Source organism: Oryza glaberrima, chromosome 3, assembly GCF_000147395.1.
Source record: "Oryza glaberrima chromosome 3, OglaRS2, whole genome shotgun sequence".
Classification (NCBI taxonomy): Eukaryota; Viridiplantae; Streptophyta; class Magnoliopsida; order Poales; family Poaceae; genus Oryza; species Oryza glaberrima.
Genome location: NC_068328.1, coordinates 6026853 through 6046162, shown reverse-complemented (window position 1 = coordinate 6046162; position 19310 = coordinate 6026853). Strand labels below are relative to the sequence as shown.

The 19310-nt window shown below is 43.6% G+C and overlaps 2 protein-coding genes across 2 annotated transcripts; one reads left to right on the top strand and one right to left on the bottom strand.

Annotated features, from left to right (window-relative positions):
* Positions 1-3386: 3386 nt before the first annotated feature.
* Positions 3387-7672, bottom strand: LOC127767844 (glucan endo-1,3-beta-glucosidase 3). Its single transcript, XM_052293300.1, has 4 exons — positions 7349-7672; positions 4046-5302; positions 3937-3964; positions 3387-3827 (listed from the first exon to the last, which is right to left on the bottom strand). The coding sequence occupies exons 1-4, from the start codon at positions 7413-7415 to the stop codon at positions 3665-3667; spliced, it is 1515 nt and encodes a 504-aa protein (XP_052149260.1). The 5' UTR covers positions 7416-7672; the 3' UTR covers positions 3387-3664.
* A 3763-nt stretch (positions 7673-11435) lies between these two features.
* Positions 11436-19308, top strand: LOC127767201 (uncharacterized). The gene is made up of 17 exons (XM_052292462.1): positions 11436-11660; positions 11744-11804; positions 12358-12535; positions 12625-12956; positions 13662-13752; positions 13830-14103; positions 14432-14480; positions 14760-14865; positions 14981-15196; positions 15345-15684; positions 15767-15862; positions 15938-15986; positions 16093-16215; positions 17090-17191; positions 17288-17379; positions 17475-17628; positions 18451-19308. The coding sequence occupies exons 1-17, from the start codon at positions 11527-11529 to the stop codon at positions 18715-18717; spliced, it is 2664 nt and encodes an 887-aa protein (XP_052148422.1). The 5' UTR covers positions 11436-11526; the 3' UTR covers positions 18718-19308.
* The last annotated feature ends 2 nt before the right edge of the window (positions 19309-19310 follow it).

Genomic DNA, 19310 nt, shown 5'->3' with positions numbered 1-19310 from the left:
GAACTTTTATCTCTATATAAAGACCTGATGCTCATTTCCATCCTTTCTCTCTCGCGTGTTGATGTGAATCAGGTCTGAAATTTTCTTTGATCTGCCTGCTTCAGCAGGAAGCCATCCGTCTTTATCATCGCTTTAGCTTTAGGTCTATCACTAGTTGGTCTCATGTCGCTGTGAAGCCCGTTCAGTAGCGATGCAGCACCCCCGATATATAGGCATATGCATAGCCCGCATTTATGAAAGTTAGTAATTTCTTGGTTACGCATCGAGGCTTTATCCCTTAGAAATGGATGGATATGCCCCCACGTTAATTAACCAACGAGAGCAGCAATCAAACTGCAAGAGCGATGTTGTATTGCACCGCACCATGGGTCCGGGTCAAAATCGAACATTTTTTTAATTGCTCGCACGGTTCAGAATGGAATCAAAAGATTATATCATAAATTTCTAAATTTAAATCTAAGTTTTAAATGTTTCAAATTAATTTATATCTTTACGGGCAATAACTAGCTAAGGTCCCATCTCCGACCGGTAGCCGCTAGTTCTTGGACCATGATCGTTATTGCAATTTCGCTGGTATTGGAGGTTTATGGGACCATAATTAGTAGGGCAGTTTGCCAGATTTTGGATGCTGTGAACTACTGAAGTGTCATCGCATCGATTGTCCAGTACTCCAGTTACTCTGCTGCTCGACCCTAGTGTCCTCGGATGAAAGCAACCGGCGGCCTGAACAGAACTCGTCGCTGGAGTACGTAGGAAAGCAGAGGGAGTGGCCACCCCCTAGTTAATGAAGGTTTGTTGGCAGCTGCGCGTCGTTGGCACTTGACAATGGTGAGCGCTGTCAATTTGTTTGTCCTGTCATTCGCTTTGGTTTTACTTTGAGCAAGTCGTTGATTTCCTTTGTATCTCACCGGGATATTTCTGCGGTGATGCGCACAGCGCACTGCACCAGTTGACGACTGGGAGCAACGCTGATCCTAGCAAAAATCATTTAGTCAGAAATCCTACCAGAAATCATTTCGTCAGAAATGGTCGCAGGATTCGTTGATCACTTGATTGATACTGGGATAATGATATTTATCTATTTATCTGCTATACTATCTACTGCAAAAGACCACTTCTTAACTCGTTCAACTAGCAGTAGCATCCGTTGAAAAAATTGACGACGAAGGTGTTCATACCCTTCCTGTCCGGTCCCTGTGCGTGTAACTGGATAATTTTAGTTGTAGCAAGTCAGGTTTGGTAAGACGGATGACGTAAATGCTTATCAAGTCAACAACTTCTAATTTGCCGTTGTCGTATTCAGATTGCAATGACAATGCCGACAAACGTCTCATTTGCTGTTCTATTCAGATTTCTGCAGTTTTCGTTTGGAAAACATATTGCGGCTGCTGTTGCATCTGCTATGTTGTCGTACAAATTTTCATCCTAATTATATACGAATTCTAGCTCGGTAAAGTCCTCGAGCAGTTTCAAAACTGGAAAAAGAATCACCAAAGACTTGTGAATAAACTGATGATTGTTAGGCTCTCAGTAAAGGCCAAAGTTTTTCCACATGTGAAGAGCCATCGAAAGAGGCATTGGCGTCCATACTACCATGCTCACCAATCTCGCCGAATCCATCCATCTCAATCTCTCATCGAAGAAGAAAAAATCAGTCTAATTCTTCGACACGAGAAGGAGATTTCACGAGGAAACGACGAGACAGAAGAGCACAAGTAGCGGTGGGGGCAAAGCACGCTTCGTCAAGCCTTCGTATTCGGTGTGGTTAAAGCAAGAGTAGTCATCATCGAGCCATAAACCGGTTGACCAGATCGCAAACAGATGAAACAAAACAGAAACGAACAAACAAAAAAATCCAAAGAGGATGATTTTGTTTCATGGAGATCACACAACCAATTTATATATAGGACTAGCAAATATGCCCGTGCGTTGTAACGGGTGAATATCAAACAAATATGGATTGCTAATATTACTTGTGTACTTGTATGATACATGTGTACAAAATTTCAAATTTGTACATGCCTTCCAAATCTTGAAATTTTATATCGCTTTTGCAGATTAGGAAACTGATGTCAGGGCCTGTTCAGATTGTAGCTTAAATAAACCTTATCAAAATTTAGTAAAGTTACCAAATATGTGCATCCATTTAATTTTTTTATCAAACTCTAATAATTACATAAAAAATCCTGCCAAAATTTGATAAGGTTTATTTTGACTACAATCTAAACAAACCCTCGTTATAAAAAAAACAAATTATTGCCGAAATATACGAAGGTGATTCCACGTGTGATGGACGATGAAAAAAAACTTTACCCGAAGACTTACTTTTTTTTTTTTGTTCTTCACATGGGTTCCATTTAGTTAGAAATAAATTAAAACGCACATGTAAAATTTACAGCAATTTTATATCTTAAAATAATGGTTCAAAGTGATTAATTTTTTTATGTAAACATTTAATGATTTTTGGGCGAAAAAATAAGGGCCAAAACAACGTGTGCCGGCCCGACCCGTTAGGCAAGGAGGTCCTATAGACACATTACACGAGGGAGCGAAAGTAGACTTATTACAGGAGAGGCCAGAGTGAAGATTTTCCACATTAATCAAGCAGGCAAATTACCACTTGTGTTATGTGATTACATGGAAGATACATATACTATATCAACTGTGGTTTTACAGTACAATGAAAACGGACCTACCCGACTCGGATTAAAACAGATTTTAGTGGCGCGTGGGATGACGGACGAAGAAATATCGGAATCCTTACATTTTTTTTTATTAGGTATAATATAGATTTCAAAGAGAAAAAAATATGTTGGACCTACGAGAAAATGCGGGAATCTATTACCAGAAGCTGCATGTCCATAGATCCTCGAGTATGATTTGGCAGCCCTTCAGAAACGCAAGCTTCGAATCAGCAGCGATCGAGTTGTAAACGAGAAGAGTGCTTCGAAAAAAAGAGCAAATCACATCGAAACGCAATCAGAAGACGAGAAAACAGATCTGTTCTTCGAAGCGCAAACGAGAAAAGAAACAGATTCAGATTGGATCTTTGATGGAAGGGAAGGAACAGGGAGGGAGCCAAGGCTGCGGGATCCGGCGGCGCGCGAGGATATGGAGGAGACGCAGAGGCGCTGGGTTTTATAGGCCTCGATTACCACGATTAGGGTGGAGGCCGGTATCTATGGGCCGCACATAGCTGTGGCATTACACCGTTCCGGCCCAAACTATATGGGCCTCTTGTAAGTGGCTATCCCTTTCGGGCCAACCAATGCAAGTCCGCGCGTTCGTCGCGATCGAAGGTAGCGGAAAGCCGCAAAAATTCATGAATCGATCAACGATTCAGAACAAAGGAAACAAACGAGTGAAGCAGTTGGCTCAGAAGAAGATTTTGATTGTGGTCAGCGCAAAAACACTGACAGCTTCTGCAAATACAACCTAGTACCACTTTCCTTTTCCAGGCAACGTACCACCCAATACCAAGTTCCCAGCCAACATCTTAGAGCAACAGATGAACACAGGCACATCATCTTGTTCGTTCTCAATGATCACCACCCACCCATAACACCGAGGCCAATCCCACTTGACACCAAAAAAAGAATCCCCCCATGAATTCCTACGGACTCTGCTGCCTTGCCTACTAAACTAACCACTCTCGTCTCACTGCCTACAACAGGAGGACGACGCTCAACAGCAGCGCCGCGACGACGGCGCGGACGAACGACGAGACGTCCCCGATCGCCCGGTGCGCGCCGGAGTCCCCCGCCGTGGAGTTCGACGACGGCGCCAGCGATGTGCCGTTCAGCAACGACGTCCCGTTCTTCCCACCACTGCACGTCCAAAAATAAATGACAGATTTGAGCGAAACGCACTTGAATTCTGTTTCAAACATCGCGAGAATGTAAAGACGTTATGGGGAGGGGAAAAAAAAGAGCGTACCTTCCAGCGTAAACGCAAGACCCGTGGCCTGAAGAAAACAGAGAGAACGAAATAAGCTCAAATCCAAATGTTCGGAAAGCAGGAATCTCTTATGGTTTTGTGAACTTACTGGGATCGGTGGTGGTGATCACGGCGACACCGCTGAAGTAGCACGTCCCGGAGCCCATGCCCATGCCATGGTAGTAGGCGTTGAAGGCGTAGGTGGCGTGCGCCTCGACGTTGTCCGGGTCGTAGCACGGCTGCCCCTGCATCAGCGCGGAGCAGTCCACCTTGCCCGGGCCGCAAGCCCAGTCGAGCGCCGCCTGCAGCATCTTCTCGTCAGCGCCCTCCCGCGCCACGCAGTAGGTCTGGTTCGTCGTGTCGTTGGCGAGCAGCACGCCGGAGCCTGTCAGGTGCAGGGTGTACGCCGGGATGCCGTTCATGTCGAACAGGCCCCAGTATTTCTCCGACGTCGAGCCGGGGCGGGTGTCCTCGTCGTAGAGCTCGTAGATGTACGTCGGCACGGCGACGCCGGGGTGCTTCGGCGTGCCGGTGGTGTTCATCACGTGCCGGATGAGGTTGCTGTTGTAGGTGTCGGCGTTGTCGGAGGTGGCGTCGGGCTCGTTGGACGGGTCGCCCTTGTGCGGCCACCCGGTCTCCGTCACCATCACCGGCACGTTGGTGACGTTGAGGTACGCCATGGCGAAGTAGGCAGCGTCCACGACCGCGTCGAACACGTTGGTGTAGTGCAGCAGGGTGTTGGCGTCCACCGCCTCCTTGTTCGGCGGCAACGGCCGGAACAGCGCGTAGTCCAGCGGGATGACGCCGTTGGAGCGCATGTAGTCGTAGTACGGGTACACGTTGAGCATCAGCGGCGAGCCCGTGGACTGCAAGAACTTGAGCAGCGGCACCAGCACCGGGTCCAGGGAGCGGTTGAAGAAGGCCTGCGACGGCGGGAACGAGTCGAGGATGATGGACGAGGAGTGCGGCGTCGAGATCTTGATGTACCGGTCGAGCGCCGCGGCCACCAGCGCGTTCTGGAGGTAGCGGATGGCCGGCATGAGGAGCGGCGCCGCGTTGGGCAGCGTGGAGAGCACCTCGGAGCCGACCGCGATGGCCGTGATGTTCACGGAAGGGTAGTGCGCGGCCACGTTGCGCGCCACCCAGTTGGCCGCCGTGGCGTTGGAGTTGCCGATGGCGAGGAGCTGCTCGTTCGGCACGGAGACGATGACGCGGATGCCGGTGTTGGCGAGCGCCGCGAGCATCGCCGGGTCCGCGTCGTACAGCCGCACGTGGCGGATGTTCTGCGAGCGGAGCAGCGTCGTGATCTGTGTCGGCGCCGGTACCGACGTCATGGCCGTGCCAATGTTGACGCCGATGTACGCCCCTGCACGCCAAAAATGTAAGATAAACAACGTTAACGTAGCTCATGTCAAGTTTATTTTTCATTTACTCCGTACCGAACATGACGAATAAAGAGAAATACGGCACAGTTCAAAACTCCGACAAATCATTGAGGACAAACAAGGATCACATGCAAATGTAAATGGAGGATTAGTAACTGATCACTAAGGGGGTGTTTGGGAGAGAGGGGTTACCTCTCTCAAAAACAGTCCCTCCCCGAGAGACTTACTTCCTCCGAAAAAAAAAAAACCAATCCAGCTCCCGTTGGAACACCTAATGTCTCCACCAGCACTCGTTGAAGTTTTTTGGAACGTAGGGAGGGTTTTTTTTTTTAAGAACGGAGGGAGTAAGTTTTTGAGAGAGGGGCTAAAGTTTACCCTCTCTCTCCCAAACACCCCCTAACCCGTACAACTACTAGTAGCAACCCCCTAACTCGTACAACTACTAGTAGCAACAAGAAAAAGAACAGTTGGACAAATACAGCAGCACATCGATTTCCCTACAGAAAAATGGGCATGGGGGATGTTGGGAGTACACCAAGCTAGCTGTAAAGCACAAGGCAACTTGGTACGGGGGAAATACGTTGGAAACAGGAGCCACCACCACCACGACGCAGCGCAAAATCCCGGGCTTTTCATGCGGATGGCCACAGCGAGCGAAGCACAGTTCAGTCCAGTCCTGCACGCTGCACCGCCCTCTGCTGCTGCCTCTGCGCAGGCAAGGCAAAACCTCCAATGCGACAACCAGCTGGGCCGCACAAGCTAGGAGACGTGACTTCATTAATACTAGCAGTGACACTGCCAGGTGGTCCCGGAAAAACAACCGTCACCAACCAGTCAAAGGAGAGACTGACCGGACTCTCTCGCACACTCGGCACAGGGTGCTGAGTGCTGACAAGGGCACAGGACAATCACCCAGTCATCCGTGACTATAATTACCGAGTTATTACCGTGGGGTTAGCCTCATGATTAACACCGAACCCCCACTGCAACGGTCAAAAGTTCATGACCCAAGCCATTGGCACCAACCAGTTGCTGATGCATACATGGAGTAGGGAGTGATCATAGTTTGAGGAGAAAAGAGGCAGACAAGGAGGCCCCACAAAGGCTGGTGCCAATGGCTAAAGATGTGTATAACCTGGGAGCGATCTCCTTTCGGCTTAAACTTATGCACAAAGCCATCATAAAGACCCATAAGCTAGCTGTTGTGTTGCGAACTTCTAGTACTGTGGAAAGCTGGGCGTGATGCTGCATTTTAGTGGATAGATTAGTGATGGCGACCGTCTGATGCTAGTATTCTACTACTACTAGTGGCTTGTAGTATTCGTTCCCCTCGCTACAAGTAAAATCTTATTCCAAACATATTAGTTTATGATTAGTATTATGATATGATAATGACACCAGATGTTCCTACAGAACGTGCTTAACTGATAAAGAAACTAGTGCACGTGAAGGGGGCAACTGAGGATGCAGCCATGCAGGCATGGGGAGAAGTTCAGAGAAGGGAATCCCAGGCAGACCAAGAAGACAAGCAGAGAATAAGGGTGAGCAGGATGAGTAGTCAAATCCAAACCCCAAAAGCTACTACTGACTGGGTAGCTACTACAAGTACTCCATTACAGACCACTCTAGCTAGGAGTAATAACTCATTAACTAAGATTAGCCATGTTTTGTGATTTGTGTTAATCTATTGTCAAGAGAAAGCTACTACCAACGGTGAACTTTAACCATCAAGGGGTACAGGACAACTCCAATAACACCAGAGACCACAATACGACAAGCAGAAATCCGGGTAGAAAGGGACATCGCTCACTCGACCAGTCCCAATCACAGTCGCAATCATTCAAGGTCTCCAGGATTGCAGCAAGAAAACTAGCCTAATAAACAAAGACATTATCGATGATGTAATAGCAAAGATGGCGAGATCGAGCCATGCAACCACATCCAAGAATGGGATAGCAGAGTCAGTGTCAAAAGGGTCAATATGAGATCAAGCAACACAAGAGAAAAAGAAAGAAGGGAAATCTCACCGTCCTCGCCGTGAACAACCGAGGCGGCCAGTATCAGCAGGAAGAGGAAGAAGAAGAGCTTCTTCATGTTGCCGCAAGAGAAGCCCAAGAAACCGAAAGAAACAATCTTGATGTGCCTTTTCTCCTCGGTATTTTCACTCTCCCAGCTGAGAAGAAGCAATAGAAACCTACCAACCTACCTCCTGAGCTCGGAGCTAAACTATGCGTAGGAGAAGGATACCAAGAAGAGCAGACCAAAGAAGTGGAGTGTGAAAGGGGAGGAGGAAGAAGAAGTGGAGAAGAGGTGGGAGGGAGGAAGCGAACTGGAATGAAGAGTTGCAAGTTGAGGGGATATAAATATGAGAATACAGAAAAGGAGGGGCTTTTGTACAAAAGTAAGGGGCAAGGGCCCAATGGTAGGGAGGTGCCCATCACGGTGTCAAAACCGCATCAGCTACGCGCCCGAGTACTCCTCCCAAGCCCCCTACTCCCACTGCAGCTGGGCCCAACGCGTTGGTGCGACCCACATGTCGGTGTAAAAGCTCTCTTCGTACGCCGCGCTCTGGCCAGCCGATGGTTTAGTGGCACGCATCACGTGGCGCATGTCAGGCATCCAACGGCTGCGAGGCGATCTCGCGGAGCGGCGACGAGGCCGTGCTGTTTCGAGTAGTACTACGTGGATCGCTTCGTGGACCTCGGGGAAATCCGGGCCCGCATGTCAGCGTCTCTGGTGGGCCGCGGCTGGCAGTGGGCATAGGACAACGGGAAAGAAACGAACAAACTCCAATAAAGCGAGCCCTCCTCCCACCGACATGTGGGGCCGAGATGGTGTGGACCCACCTGTCAGCTACAGCGTCGGGCGTGGGACCATGGGATGATGGGGACAGTGGCTCTCAGACTGGTGGGCAGTGGGCACGCGAAACGAGGAGGGGGATGCGGGGCCCGGAGCGTGACGTGGCGCAGCAACGGTCAAATTTCGCGGGCACCACGACCAGAGGCGACCGGCGGAAGCAGCGGCGAGCGGGCGAGAGAATGGTTTGGTCGTGTTGTGGAGAGGAGAGTAGGGCGTGGCTCGGGGTGGATTGGGTGTGGTGCGCCGTGCGCGGGCGCGGCGCTCGTGGCAAAAACTGGGCACGCCGCCCGCACGCACGGCACGATGGCTTCGCGTCGGCTTTCGGCATCAGCCCCAACGGTCGTCTTCGCAGGCCGGCCTCGGCGAGTACAAACGACTACTGGGATGGGATGCAGCGCTTTTTTTTGCTCTGCTTTCTGCCTGGGCGACAGCACTTGATTGGTACTCCAACGATGATATTTGATCGGCCTGGACTGGCTGGCTGCGCATGACTTCGTTTTACTGTCCAACGAAGCGACCAACACTTTTTATTTACCAACACAACGGACTCGTTTGATTCACTGAATCACTGAGGTGGTGTTTGAATCTCCTGAAGATTAAGATGAATATAAAGATTAATTGAGTTGTAATTATTACAAACTTGAAAAATGGATTAATATGATATTTTAGAGCAACTTTTATATTCGCACGAAACACACCATTTAGTAGTTTGAAAAGCGTGCCATGAGTATCCAAAATTTCATCTCTGTCTTGTTGGAGAAACGAACAAGACCTAAGGCCATGTTTAGAAGTTTTTGCGTGTCACGGTCGAATATACGGACATACATTTGAAGTATTAAACGTAATCTAATAATAAAACAAGTTACAGATTCCGTCTGTAAACTGCTAGAGGAATTTATTAAACCTAATTAATTTGTCATTAGCAAATATTTACTGTAGCACCACATTGTCAAATCATGGCACAATTAGGCTTAAAAGATTCGTCTCGCAATTTGCACGCAATCTGTTTAATTAGTTTTTTTTATTAATATTCCATGCATGTGTCCAAACGTTCGATGTGACGGGGTGAAAAGTTTTTATTTGGGAACTAAATAGGGCCTAAGAGCGAGTACAATAGCAGGCTACAAGTCAGCTATAAGCACATGTAAAAGAGAGGAGAGAAGAGAGAAGAAAATCGGGCTATAAATTTATATCCAGCTGCAATACGAATTCCAAAATGTTATATGTGTATAAGAGGTGAGACCATATGTTAATGATGTAGTATATGTTTATAAGTAATTATTGTATGAATGAGCTATTAGATTGACTATAAATGATTTGGAGCCAATAGTTATTAAACTTGCTCTAACTGATCTAACCATACCAAACAAATAAGAGTAGATATCATGAAACCCCATATTTTAGAACACATCTATCACAGATCCATGTGATAAAAACATTTATCCCAAAACCTGCTCTTTTGGAGCATGTTTGTATCATCTCACCCTTGTTCACATTTCTCTCCTCCCATTTGACCTTTCAACTCATGTTTGGCGTTTTCAGAAGGACTTTCAACCGTTTCCACAATGATAACGGTATTCTCTCCGGTCCGGTGCGCTTCACCGTTGAACTGGCTTAGGTTGACATGAATGTTTGTGTTGTCGAGATAGGCCACTTGCCTATACATTGAGGTGCAATGGCTTGATTGTTGTCAACAGTAGATAGAGCGGAGGTGGGCCAAGTTCGCACCAATAATTCACGCTTAGCAAACAGGATCAAGGAATCGCATGAATATGGATGGAGACAATGAAGGGAAGGAGAGGAGCAAAATATGAATGATGTGATACAACATACCACATAGAGTAGGGTTTTGTAATAAAAAATGCCTAGCTTGTGGCGAGGAGATGATACCTCATTTGGTTTATTGCTAAAATTTTGACAACCGAAAACCAGCAACACACACATTTCAAGAGATTTGCCAACAAACCAAATGAGCAACTTTATTAATTTTCTCACAAACGACTAAACTTTGTCAGTGCCAAAATTTTGATATGGTTAAGTTTAGCAAACAACCGAACACAATCAACATCACTGCATATAGTGTTTCGCACGTCAACATGCATTTCTAAAATATGCACTTCTAAGTTGTTTAAAAAAGATTGATGGCTTGTTTGTATTGAGGTCAATTTGTCGGTACCAATTATTTGGTAACTTCAATTATATAACATAGAACCCACCATTCTATAAGGAACTACTTCGTAGGTGTGAATTTGGATATAGTTATGTCTTAGTTCGTACTAGTCGGGAATTGTTTTTTCTTGAGACGGTGCAAGTAAATATTTGCTTTGTTATTAGTAGAACAATAGTTCTTAGCCATAAATGTTTATAGCATATGTTTTAATTTGTAGCAGAGACCAGACGACGTACCTCATGTTTGATCAATACATAACCTCGAAATAACCTCGAACCTTGAACGAGCATATCCAAGGTAGAGACCGATGCATCTCGAGTTTCCAAACAGGTAATCCGAATGAGTTCCAAGCAAGTCTATAAACAAGATCCAATACTCCAGAGCAACCGTGGTGCTACAGCAACATCAGCAATCTTTTGCCACCGGATCAACAGCTTATATCGCCAGCAGATGCTGTTCAGGGGACTACTGTAGCGGATCCCGGTATGGGTACTGTAGCATACGAAGTGGGACAGTGCTGCAGACCTGCAGTGTCAATTTTGGCCATTGGCTCCATTGATCTGATGGTGATAATAGGTTGCAACTTCTGATGTTGTAGTCGCTATCTACAAAAATTATATATAGCTAGAACTAAGAGCTAAATATACATTAAGCCATACCACTCATACAAAGTAAGAGCCATTAGATAATTCACATACTTAATCGTAACCATCCAATACATATTAACTATATGTAGCTACTATCTCTATTTAATTTCCAGATAACTCAACATTCATTATTCTATTGTAGTCATCAGTTTCCACAACAACGCGCGCAGTGTCATGTATTCGAACATGATCTGCCCAAGTGTTCAAAAAGGCCGTCAATTTACACGACTCGGACCTACTCGAGCATCCCAAGGCCCATAGAACTGTTGGGTAAAGGCCGAGATCCGCCATCGAAACCGAGCAGATTTTCAATGATACATGGGCCAGATCGCTACATTTTGGACGTTCGCGTTCTGGGCCAAAATTGCGAGCTCGCCCGAGAACCTGATCGGCATTAGCCTCACTGTCTCACCGTGAACCATCCCCAAACCCACGTTCTCACCGGCGATCAAATCCGCCGTCATCTCGCCTAAATCTCACCTTAATCCTCCGTAACCCCGCTTCCTCCCGCTCAAACCCTAATGCGGTGATGGCCAAGGACAAGGAGGTCGGCCCGCCTCCTCCCCCCTGCGTCGACTCCGACCACGAGGACCTCCCGCTCGCCGAGCGACGGCGGCGGCTGCTCCGCCCGCCGGCGGAGTCAAAGCCTCCCGCTCCGGAGAGGTGCCGCGCCTCCCTTTTCTCCTTGTTCTGTCCTGCAGATGTTTCTTTTTTGGAGTCCTCATCTTTGTGTTGTTCCGGCGCAGGCGGGAGGCTAGCGCCGCGGCGGCGGCGGCGGCGGAGGATTCCGGCGGAGCGGCGCAGCAGGTGGGTTTCTTTTGATTTTTGCGTGTGGTTATTAGACGGTTAGACGGTGTAAAGTTGTAAATCTTTTCCTGCTCTTGTCGTCCGGCATTCGAATGAAAACCGCATTTCTTGTGTTACCGTTCTTTTGCTTTTGTGGACGTGCGGTTTTGGTCAGAGCTGAACATGACGGAATATACCTTTATGAGAAATAATTGAACAGCTATTGTAAATTTGTAATCAGTCATCACCGCTCCTCATTTTTTCTCACCCTCCACCATTGTTGAACATTACTTTTATCTACATCTAATAGCAGCTACAAAGGACATTTCTTTTTCCTTTGAAACGAGTAAAATTAATTCTTTAGGAGGGAGTCTTATGTGGATTGCCATCTTGCTGGTATCAACTGTTTCTGTTAATGTTTGTATGGAAACCTCTTCCATGTGTTTCTTTTAAAACTGCGCTCCTAAAATATCTCCAAATGCGCCAAGAGCAATTCCAAGATCTTCCGTACAAATGCTTGCATCATGTTAAATTGCTTCTTTACTTAAATGTTGTGCTTATTGTATTGCTGCAGGGTTGGCCAGGTCTTCCCAGAGGTGTAGAGTTTAATCCTACCGATAACGATCTACTCTGGCATCTGGCTGCAGAAGTTGGAAATGGTCAGGCTCGTCGTCATCCTTTTATCAACGAGTTTATTAAATCTGTTGATGAAACCATAGGATTTGGTTATACTCACCCTCAAGATATACCAGGTAGTTCACTATTATTCAATGTAAATATCTCTCATGTCTGTTCCTTTTATGATTTACTGTCACATGCTACATTTTGATTGATATTTTAGGTACTAGGCAGGATGGATGTGCATCATATTTCTTTCACAAAAACTTCAAGGAGTGCGCCAATGAGAACAGTAAATGTATCAGATGGCAAAAAAGTGGAAATCCTATATCAATAACTTTGGATGGGAATCTTCAAGGTTGCAAGGAAGTATTTGTATTGTATGCCTACGAGACAGATGGTAACAATCCTCAGATCACTGACTGGAGATTACATCAATATCATATCGAAAGCACAGAGAAAGATGAGGGAGAATTGGTGGTGTCAAAGATATTCTACGAGTTAGAAAAAAATCAATTTAAATGGGCTGAGAAATCTCACGCTCAGTCAGCACAGGTGTATTACTTATCCTTGTATTTTTCTTGTAGTTTAATATGGTATGAGATAACCCTGTCACCCTTGACTCTTTTTTTTTTTTGTTTTAAAAATAATTCTGAAAGTAAGTTGACTGATCATTGTAGAAAAACACTGCAAGGCAAATATTTAAGCTACATTTGTTGGATTAGTATTAGCAATTTGTTATATTAAACGTGTTGGAACCAAATTGCGAGAGGCTCTGTCATGATTTTAAAAATTGACTTTTGTTTGATCCATTGGCCAATGAACACTGTTCAGTTCTTTTGCAGGATTTTCATACTAATTCACATTTAGTTTACTTGAACATGGATGCTATCCTACTAGTTAAGTAAAAACTGCTTTTGCAATTAATGTTACCTTGACTCTACTCAGAGTAGGTACTGTGATTCTGGTATGCTTGATCACAAGGATTCTTTTAGTTTTGCGTCATTTACCTGTTCTTTGGTATCAATCTGTTTCTTGTTTCCTTAGTTGAATATATTCGGCTGTAACTGTTTTGCATTTCTTTATCTTATTTATTGCTTAATTTTTAAGTCTAGTCTTGTACTCATTGTAAAGTTTTCATTCATTGTAGTTGATTTCTGCTAACTTTCTGAAGTTAACAGGCACTCAATTTCCTGGGGCTTTATAACAATTAATTTTAAGTAACACATGCTAGATGTTTGTTTCTGAAATTCTATGCAGGGTGCTTCTGCAATCGATGATGATTCCAAAGAGGAATTACAGTTGGACAATCATTCTTTTAATATGATTACTGAAAATAGTTCTGTTCAAGGTTCGTGTCCTCATTCCCATCCATTTATTTTAAATGCATTTTTTGTAACATAGACCATGACACTGAATTCTCTTCAGGCAATGAAAACAAGCAAAAGCAGACGCAAACAGGGACATGTCCTAATCTGGACAAACTAAGTTATTTCAATGTGGTAAGCAACATGCATATTGGGAACCAAATTAATGATCATGATGAAATCGAGGAGCTTGATCATATGTCTTTGCAAGAGCGCTACAGAATTCTTATGGCAGAAAATCATTCTTCCTCTGCTGTAGTATCTTCTGAACAATGTGCAATTGATGGTTTGGAGAATTCATGCAAGCCTGGAACTAATGGGATGATTCCTAAAAGGTGAGGGGGTGAGAAAATGTATACATTTAATGTAGGTAGCTATAATTTCTGAGAAAAAAAAAAATCCCTGTACACCCGTCCTTATGGTACATCCACTTTCCTGTGTACTAAGTTCTTAATAATCCTACCTAAATATGGACATATAGAGAAGGATGCTCTATAGTAAAACTTTAAAGTCAAAGTTGATTGCATTCGCAAGAGAAAAAAAAAGTAACATATCTCCAATTATTTTGGGAATTTATTTGAACATTGACAAGTGTAATTCAAGAAAGATGCTCTATATAAGGTTTGTACTGATATGAAGTTCATATTGTAATTTTGCATGTAGAATTCATGAAGGGACTGCCTTCAGGGATGGTATGTATAGCATGTTGCAGGTACAAGCACACTTTCTCAACTGTTTTGGTTATGCATTAAATTTATGTTCTAATATCATGTTTGAAATGTCCTTTGTTATCCCTGATGCCTCATTAGGACTTATCACAACTTCCATTCTTGGTCAATAAGCATGCGCATAACAATAGCTTTTCTATCAAGAACATATAAATTTATTTTTCATTGTGCCAACTGAATTTAGTGATTCAAGGTTGCACATTGTCTGTGGGAGGGAGGGAAACGAGAAACGGGTCTGTTCAACTGTTTGCAATTATATGCAGGAAATTTCTTCTGCACCGGCCATTATAGGTAGTATCGACAATGATAACAACAGGAGGTTGCTAACTGAAGGTCTTTCAAACAACCAGCAAAGTCATGAGGCTGGATGTAAATCTCTTCTCCTTTTCTTTTTTAATTCGAGTCCTTACTTCCACATGTCAATGGTGAAGAAAGCATTGATTACTATACTCTGAAACAAGTGATGATAAACAACTTACTGCAGGTGAATCAGGTTTCTTGAGTACATCATCTTCTGCTGCTCCACCACAATGTCAAGTTGTGTGCTCTCATGATCTATTGGTAAACGGCAAGACTCTTATTTATAGTCGCGACCCTTCTTCAAGTTCAACACCAACTTTTGGGGATAAAAACATTCAGTTGGAAGGGACAGATGATAGGACCCTTTTGGTTGACGTAAAATTGGAACCTGCATTGGAAGGTTATGATATTTACCATCTGAATTTTGTTTGAGCAAAATCTCACTATTCCTTAAACAACAGTGGTCTGGAAGATTGATTTAGCACCAGCATATGTTTGTCAAAACCCAAAAGACATCAATATTGATTTTGAACTCTTGCATGTCACAGGGGATTTCACAGAGAAAATTACATCTTCTGTACAGAGAACAGATCCAAATCATGGCACTGAGGGCTCTAATCTAGTTGGGTCTATAAACTCTGTTTCTTCAGCGATCTCCAAAAGAATATCAGAAGCAGCAAGATCTAACCCAGAGAATTCTCATGTTGAAGGCCTACTGCCATCATCACGAATAAAAAGCGAAGTTACCGGGAGTGAGTTACCTCTAGTTGTGTGTGGTCTCACTTCTATCAGTATCGCAGAGCTCACTGCCAAAAAAACCAATACTCTAAACCATGACGGGGTCCTTGCTTACTGTTCTCGAAAAAGGAAAAGGAGGAAGACTCTGAGGTATGCTGCACAGGCAACATTTTTAATGTTCACACTGATTCTCTTTTTGGCTAGATTATGCTTATAAAAATCATGTATGCAGGGATCCAAGTGAAAAGACGCTTGAAGAAGATTCCCTCAGAAATGATGAGGGTACTGCTTACTTTTCTCGTCAAAGGCGAAGGAGAAAAACAGCAACGTATGCTACATGAGTAACTTCTGTCAATGTTGACAACTATTTTTGAGAATCTGATAACAAACGTGATGTACGCAGGGATTCAATTGAAACGGCACTTGAAGAAGATGCCCCAGGACTACTGCAGGTACCCATTTGTCGTGTTCATAGTTCTATTTTAATTCAATAATGGTATGCAGTAAGCATTCATTCCAACTTCTGATTCTGTGTTTCCGTATCTTTCGTGCCTGCAGATTCTTCTGGACAAAGGAATACTGGTTAAAGAGATTAAACTCTACGGTGTTGAAGAAGAAGATGATATGGTCCCAGACTGCACAGAAAGTGACTTTCAAGATCTTGAAAATGTTATTACAAAAGTAAGATTTTAAAATGGTACTTAGTCTTATAAGAATGGGTATTTTTGTCTTTGAGAAAGAAAATACATTGTACAGTATATCATTGAAATATCTCAACAACCCCACCACTTGACATGTTGAAAATGGTTTGTTGAGAATCTGCATAACATCTGATATGCCTCACTTGCTTACCTTTTTCGGATGGTATCATACCACTCCCGCTATTTTTAGCGGGTAGAGGTTATTCTACTAGCCTGGGTCAAGCCTTTCCTCTGCAGGGCCCTTGTGATCCTTGTGCAGTAAACCCCTACGGGTGGTTCCCCATTGTCATGATGTAGCGAACACCACTGCAAAACTTTCACAAAGACACCTTAAGTGCTCCAGCTTCATATGTGACAAGCAACGCCGAAGAAAAGGAAAAGGATAATGTATCATCTTTTCAGAAGCATTCCACTGCCACTGGGACCATGTTGTATTAGTGGTGGACTCGTTCTTGCTTCTCCTTGTTACTGTTCCTAACTCTCCGAGTAGTTAGAATGTTGAATTTTCCATACTCAGCAACAACAGAAGAGGAAACATTTGCATGTTTGTTAGTTACCTTGCTTTTTCCTTCCCCTTCCCAACTGAAAAATATAATCACCCTCCCCCCCAGCAATACAGCAGCTATGATTTGGTTTACATGATTTCATTTGTTGGTCATGTCACCAGGAAGTTCAGTGTGAATTTTGTTATGTCTGTAAATACAGATGACTTAGAGGTTATTGGCCTAATTTCCCCAAGGTTGAGGGACTACATCTGCATCTTTAGTATTATGGGCTAATTGTGAAGAGCAAATGGCATGGGGTGGTTATGTATGTTATAGTTTACTGACATGTTTTATTTGTTCAATACACAGTTGTTTCCGCAAAGAACATCCCTGTTGAAATCTGCACTTAGGCATGAGAAGGGGGAAAAGGCTATATACTGCTTGACCTGTTTAATTTCTCTCATCGAGCAGGTATTTATCCACATCTAGACAACATTTGCTATTTTTATTTTCTCACTTGTACGAGGCTTTCAATTTTAGTGTTTTATACACCTTTATCTCTTGTAGTCCCGCTATCTTCAGTTTCGTGATTGTCCTGTTGAATGGGGATGGTGTAGAGACCTGCAATCATTTATTTTTATTTTTAAAAGCCATAACAGGTAATCTTTCTTAGCCAATACTATTATTCAGGTACTGCCGGTTAAAATGGTTGATATGCTTCTTTCCTTTATGCCTTCCTTTTTTTGTTTCACAGGATTGTTCTTGAGCGACCGGAATATGGGTATGCGACATACTTCTTTGAGATTGTGAAATCACTGCCAATACAATGGCAGATCCAAAGGATGGTTACTGCAATGAAGCTTAGTGGTTGTGGCAGGACAGCTCTGATTGAAAATAGGCCATTATTGGTAAGATTTCTTGCTTTGGTATTTTTTTCCCCTGCATTTTCTCAGTGTTGTGCTGCACTTTTTGACTGTCAACGTACGTAGAAATGTGGTCAAAGTAAAAGGCCCTATTATCGACTTATGATCAGAGGAGGAAAAAAAATCAGCTCTATTGATGCTGGTTACTGGTATATCGTCTGTGACCAATAGATATAATAAAGCCAGTACAAGGGTAATATTATACGAAGTTTGATGTGTTGTATGTAATCTTGAAGCTGGTGATTGTAAAAGGTTACATTTGAGGAAAAATATATTGTAAGATTTTTTTTTTAAAAGGTAAACTGGAATAGACTTGAAACATTACAGTAACTGGTCAGTTTACCTGTTACCAGCATAGCTTTTCATAATGTCTTCTATCCTTGCTTATGAACACAAGTACACAACTACCCATTAACCATTAATAAACTGTGTTATAGCCTTTCTTAGTTTCTTTTCCAGTTGACAATTGTTTCTAGGATCCTCTATCAGAATACGCAGTTACTAGTTTTGAAGCTGGATACAATCATACATTCATGCACTCGACTCTTTTTCTATATTTCTTTCTGATGTAACTAAGTTTGTGATATCGTTCATAATATACCTCCGAAGAATATATTTCTCGTTTTAGAAAATTTTAGCACCAGATATATGTTCACATAGGACATTAGCTTCAACGGTCCAATCTCATATGTACCTTCCGTAGTAAAAGGAATTTATAATTTTGTGCTACCTCAGTACCTTTTACTCATGAGTTCTTTCATGAGTAAAAGGAGTTTGTAGGACATTGAACTAATCTATTTTTTACAGATTGGTGAAGATTTGACGGAAGGAGAGGCGCGGGTTTTGGAAGAATATGGTTGGGTACCAAATTCTGGGCTTGGCACAATGCTCAATTACCGTGACCGGGTAGTTCATGACAGGTGGAACGAGAGATCTGGCACAGATTGGAAGACAAAGATAGGAAAGCTCCTGATGAATGGGTATTCCGAGGGGCATTTGGTCCTATCTCACTTTCCAACTAAAGTTGGGAAAATAGAAGATGACACCGAAATCAAACAGGAGGATCCTCTCTGAGTTATCCCCTGTCTTGTATATGCGCTTGGTAATCCTGCAAAGTTATAACCTTTAGCAGTAAAATGGCTAATGCCACCCCCCTTCTTCATGTGGGCTTGTAGAGTTGTTGTAGTCATCATTATAATTCAGAAGGCTTACAAAGAATGAACACAGGGGTGCCATGTGTAGCCTATCTGCACCTGTATGTAGGAAATCATGGTGGTGTAACAGTGTAATAAGTGTTGTGGATGGGTAGACAGGTGAACTAGCATTTTTTTTTGCTAGCTGTTGATAAACATTAGATCATCTGGCAAATGGTGGGTATTCATATATGGATTCACCAGTTGAGTCATCCAAATGCTTGATTGTTGGCCGGATCACTGCAGATCTAACATCAGATAAAGCAGTCATTTTGAAGGTGTCATCAATTCAGGTTCTGTTCACTTGGAAAGTTGGCAAGTCAGAGCGCATCTACTAGCACTAGGCTGACTTGGTTCATGGTCCGCATTAGGTATTGAAATTGTTGGCATATTGTAGTTTCATACTACATGTCTTCTCTCTAGACTGTAGATGTTCTGGATTTTGGAATTAAGTATTGCCAATACAACAACTAT

Coding starts and splice junctions, on each gene's coding strand:
- LOC127767844 (XM_052293300.1), bottom strand. CDS start 7,415: ATGAAGAAGCTCTTCTTCTTCCTCTTCCTGCTGATACTGGCCGCCTCG. Junction 3,965..4,045: donor GATCACCACCACCGATCCCA/GTAAGTTCACAA, acceptor TGTTTTCTTCAG/GCCACGGGTCTTGCGTTTAC. Junction 3,828..3,936: donor TCTTGCGTTTACGCTGGAAG/GTACGCTCTTTT, acceptor TTGGACGTGCAG/TGGTGGGAAGAACGGGACGT.
- LOC127767201 (XM_052292462.1), top strand. CDS start 11,527: ATGGCCAAGGACAAGGAGGTCGGCCCGCCTCCTCCCCCCTGCGTCGAC. Junction 17,192..17,287: donor TAATTTCTCTCATCGAGCAG/GTATTTATCCAC, acceptor TATCTCTTGTAG/TCCCGCTATCTTCAGTTTCG. Junction 17,629..18,450: donor TTGAAAATAGGCCATTATTG/GTAAGATTTCTT, acceptor TATTTTTTACAG/ATTGGTGAAGATTTGACGGA.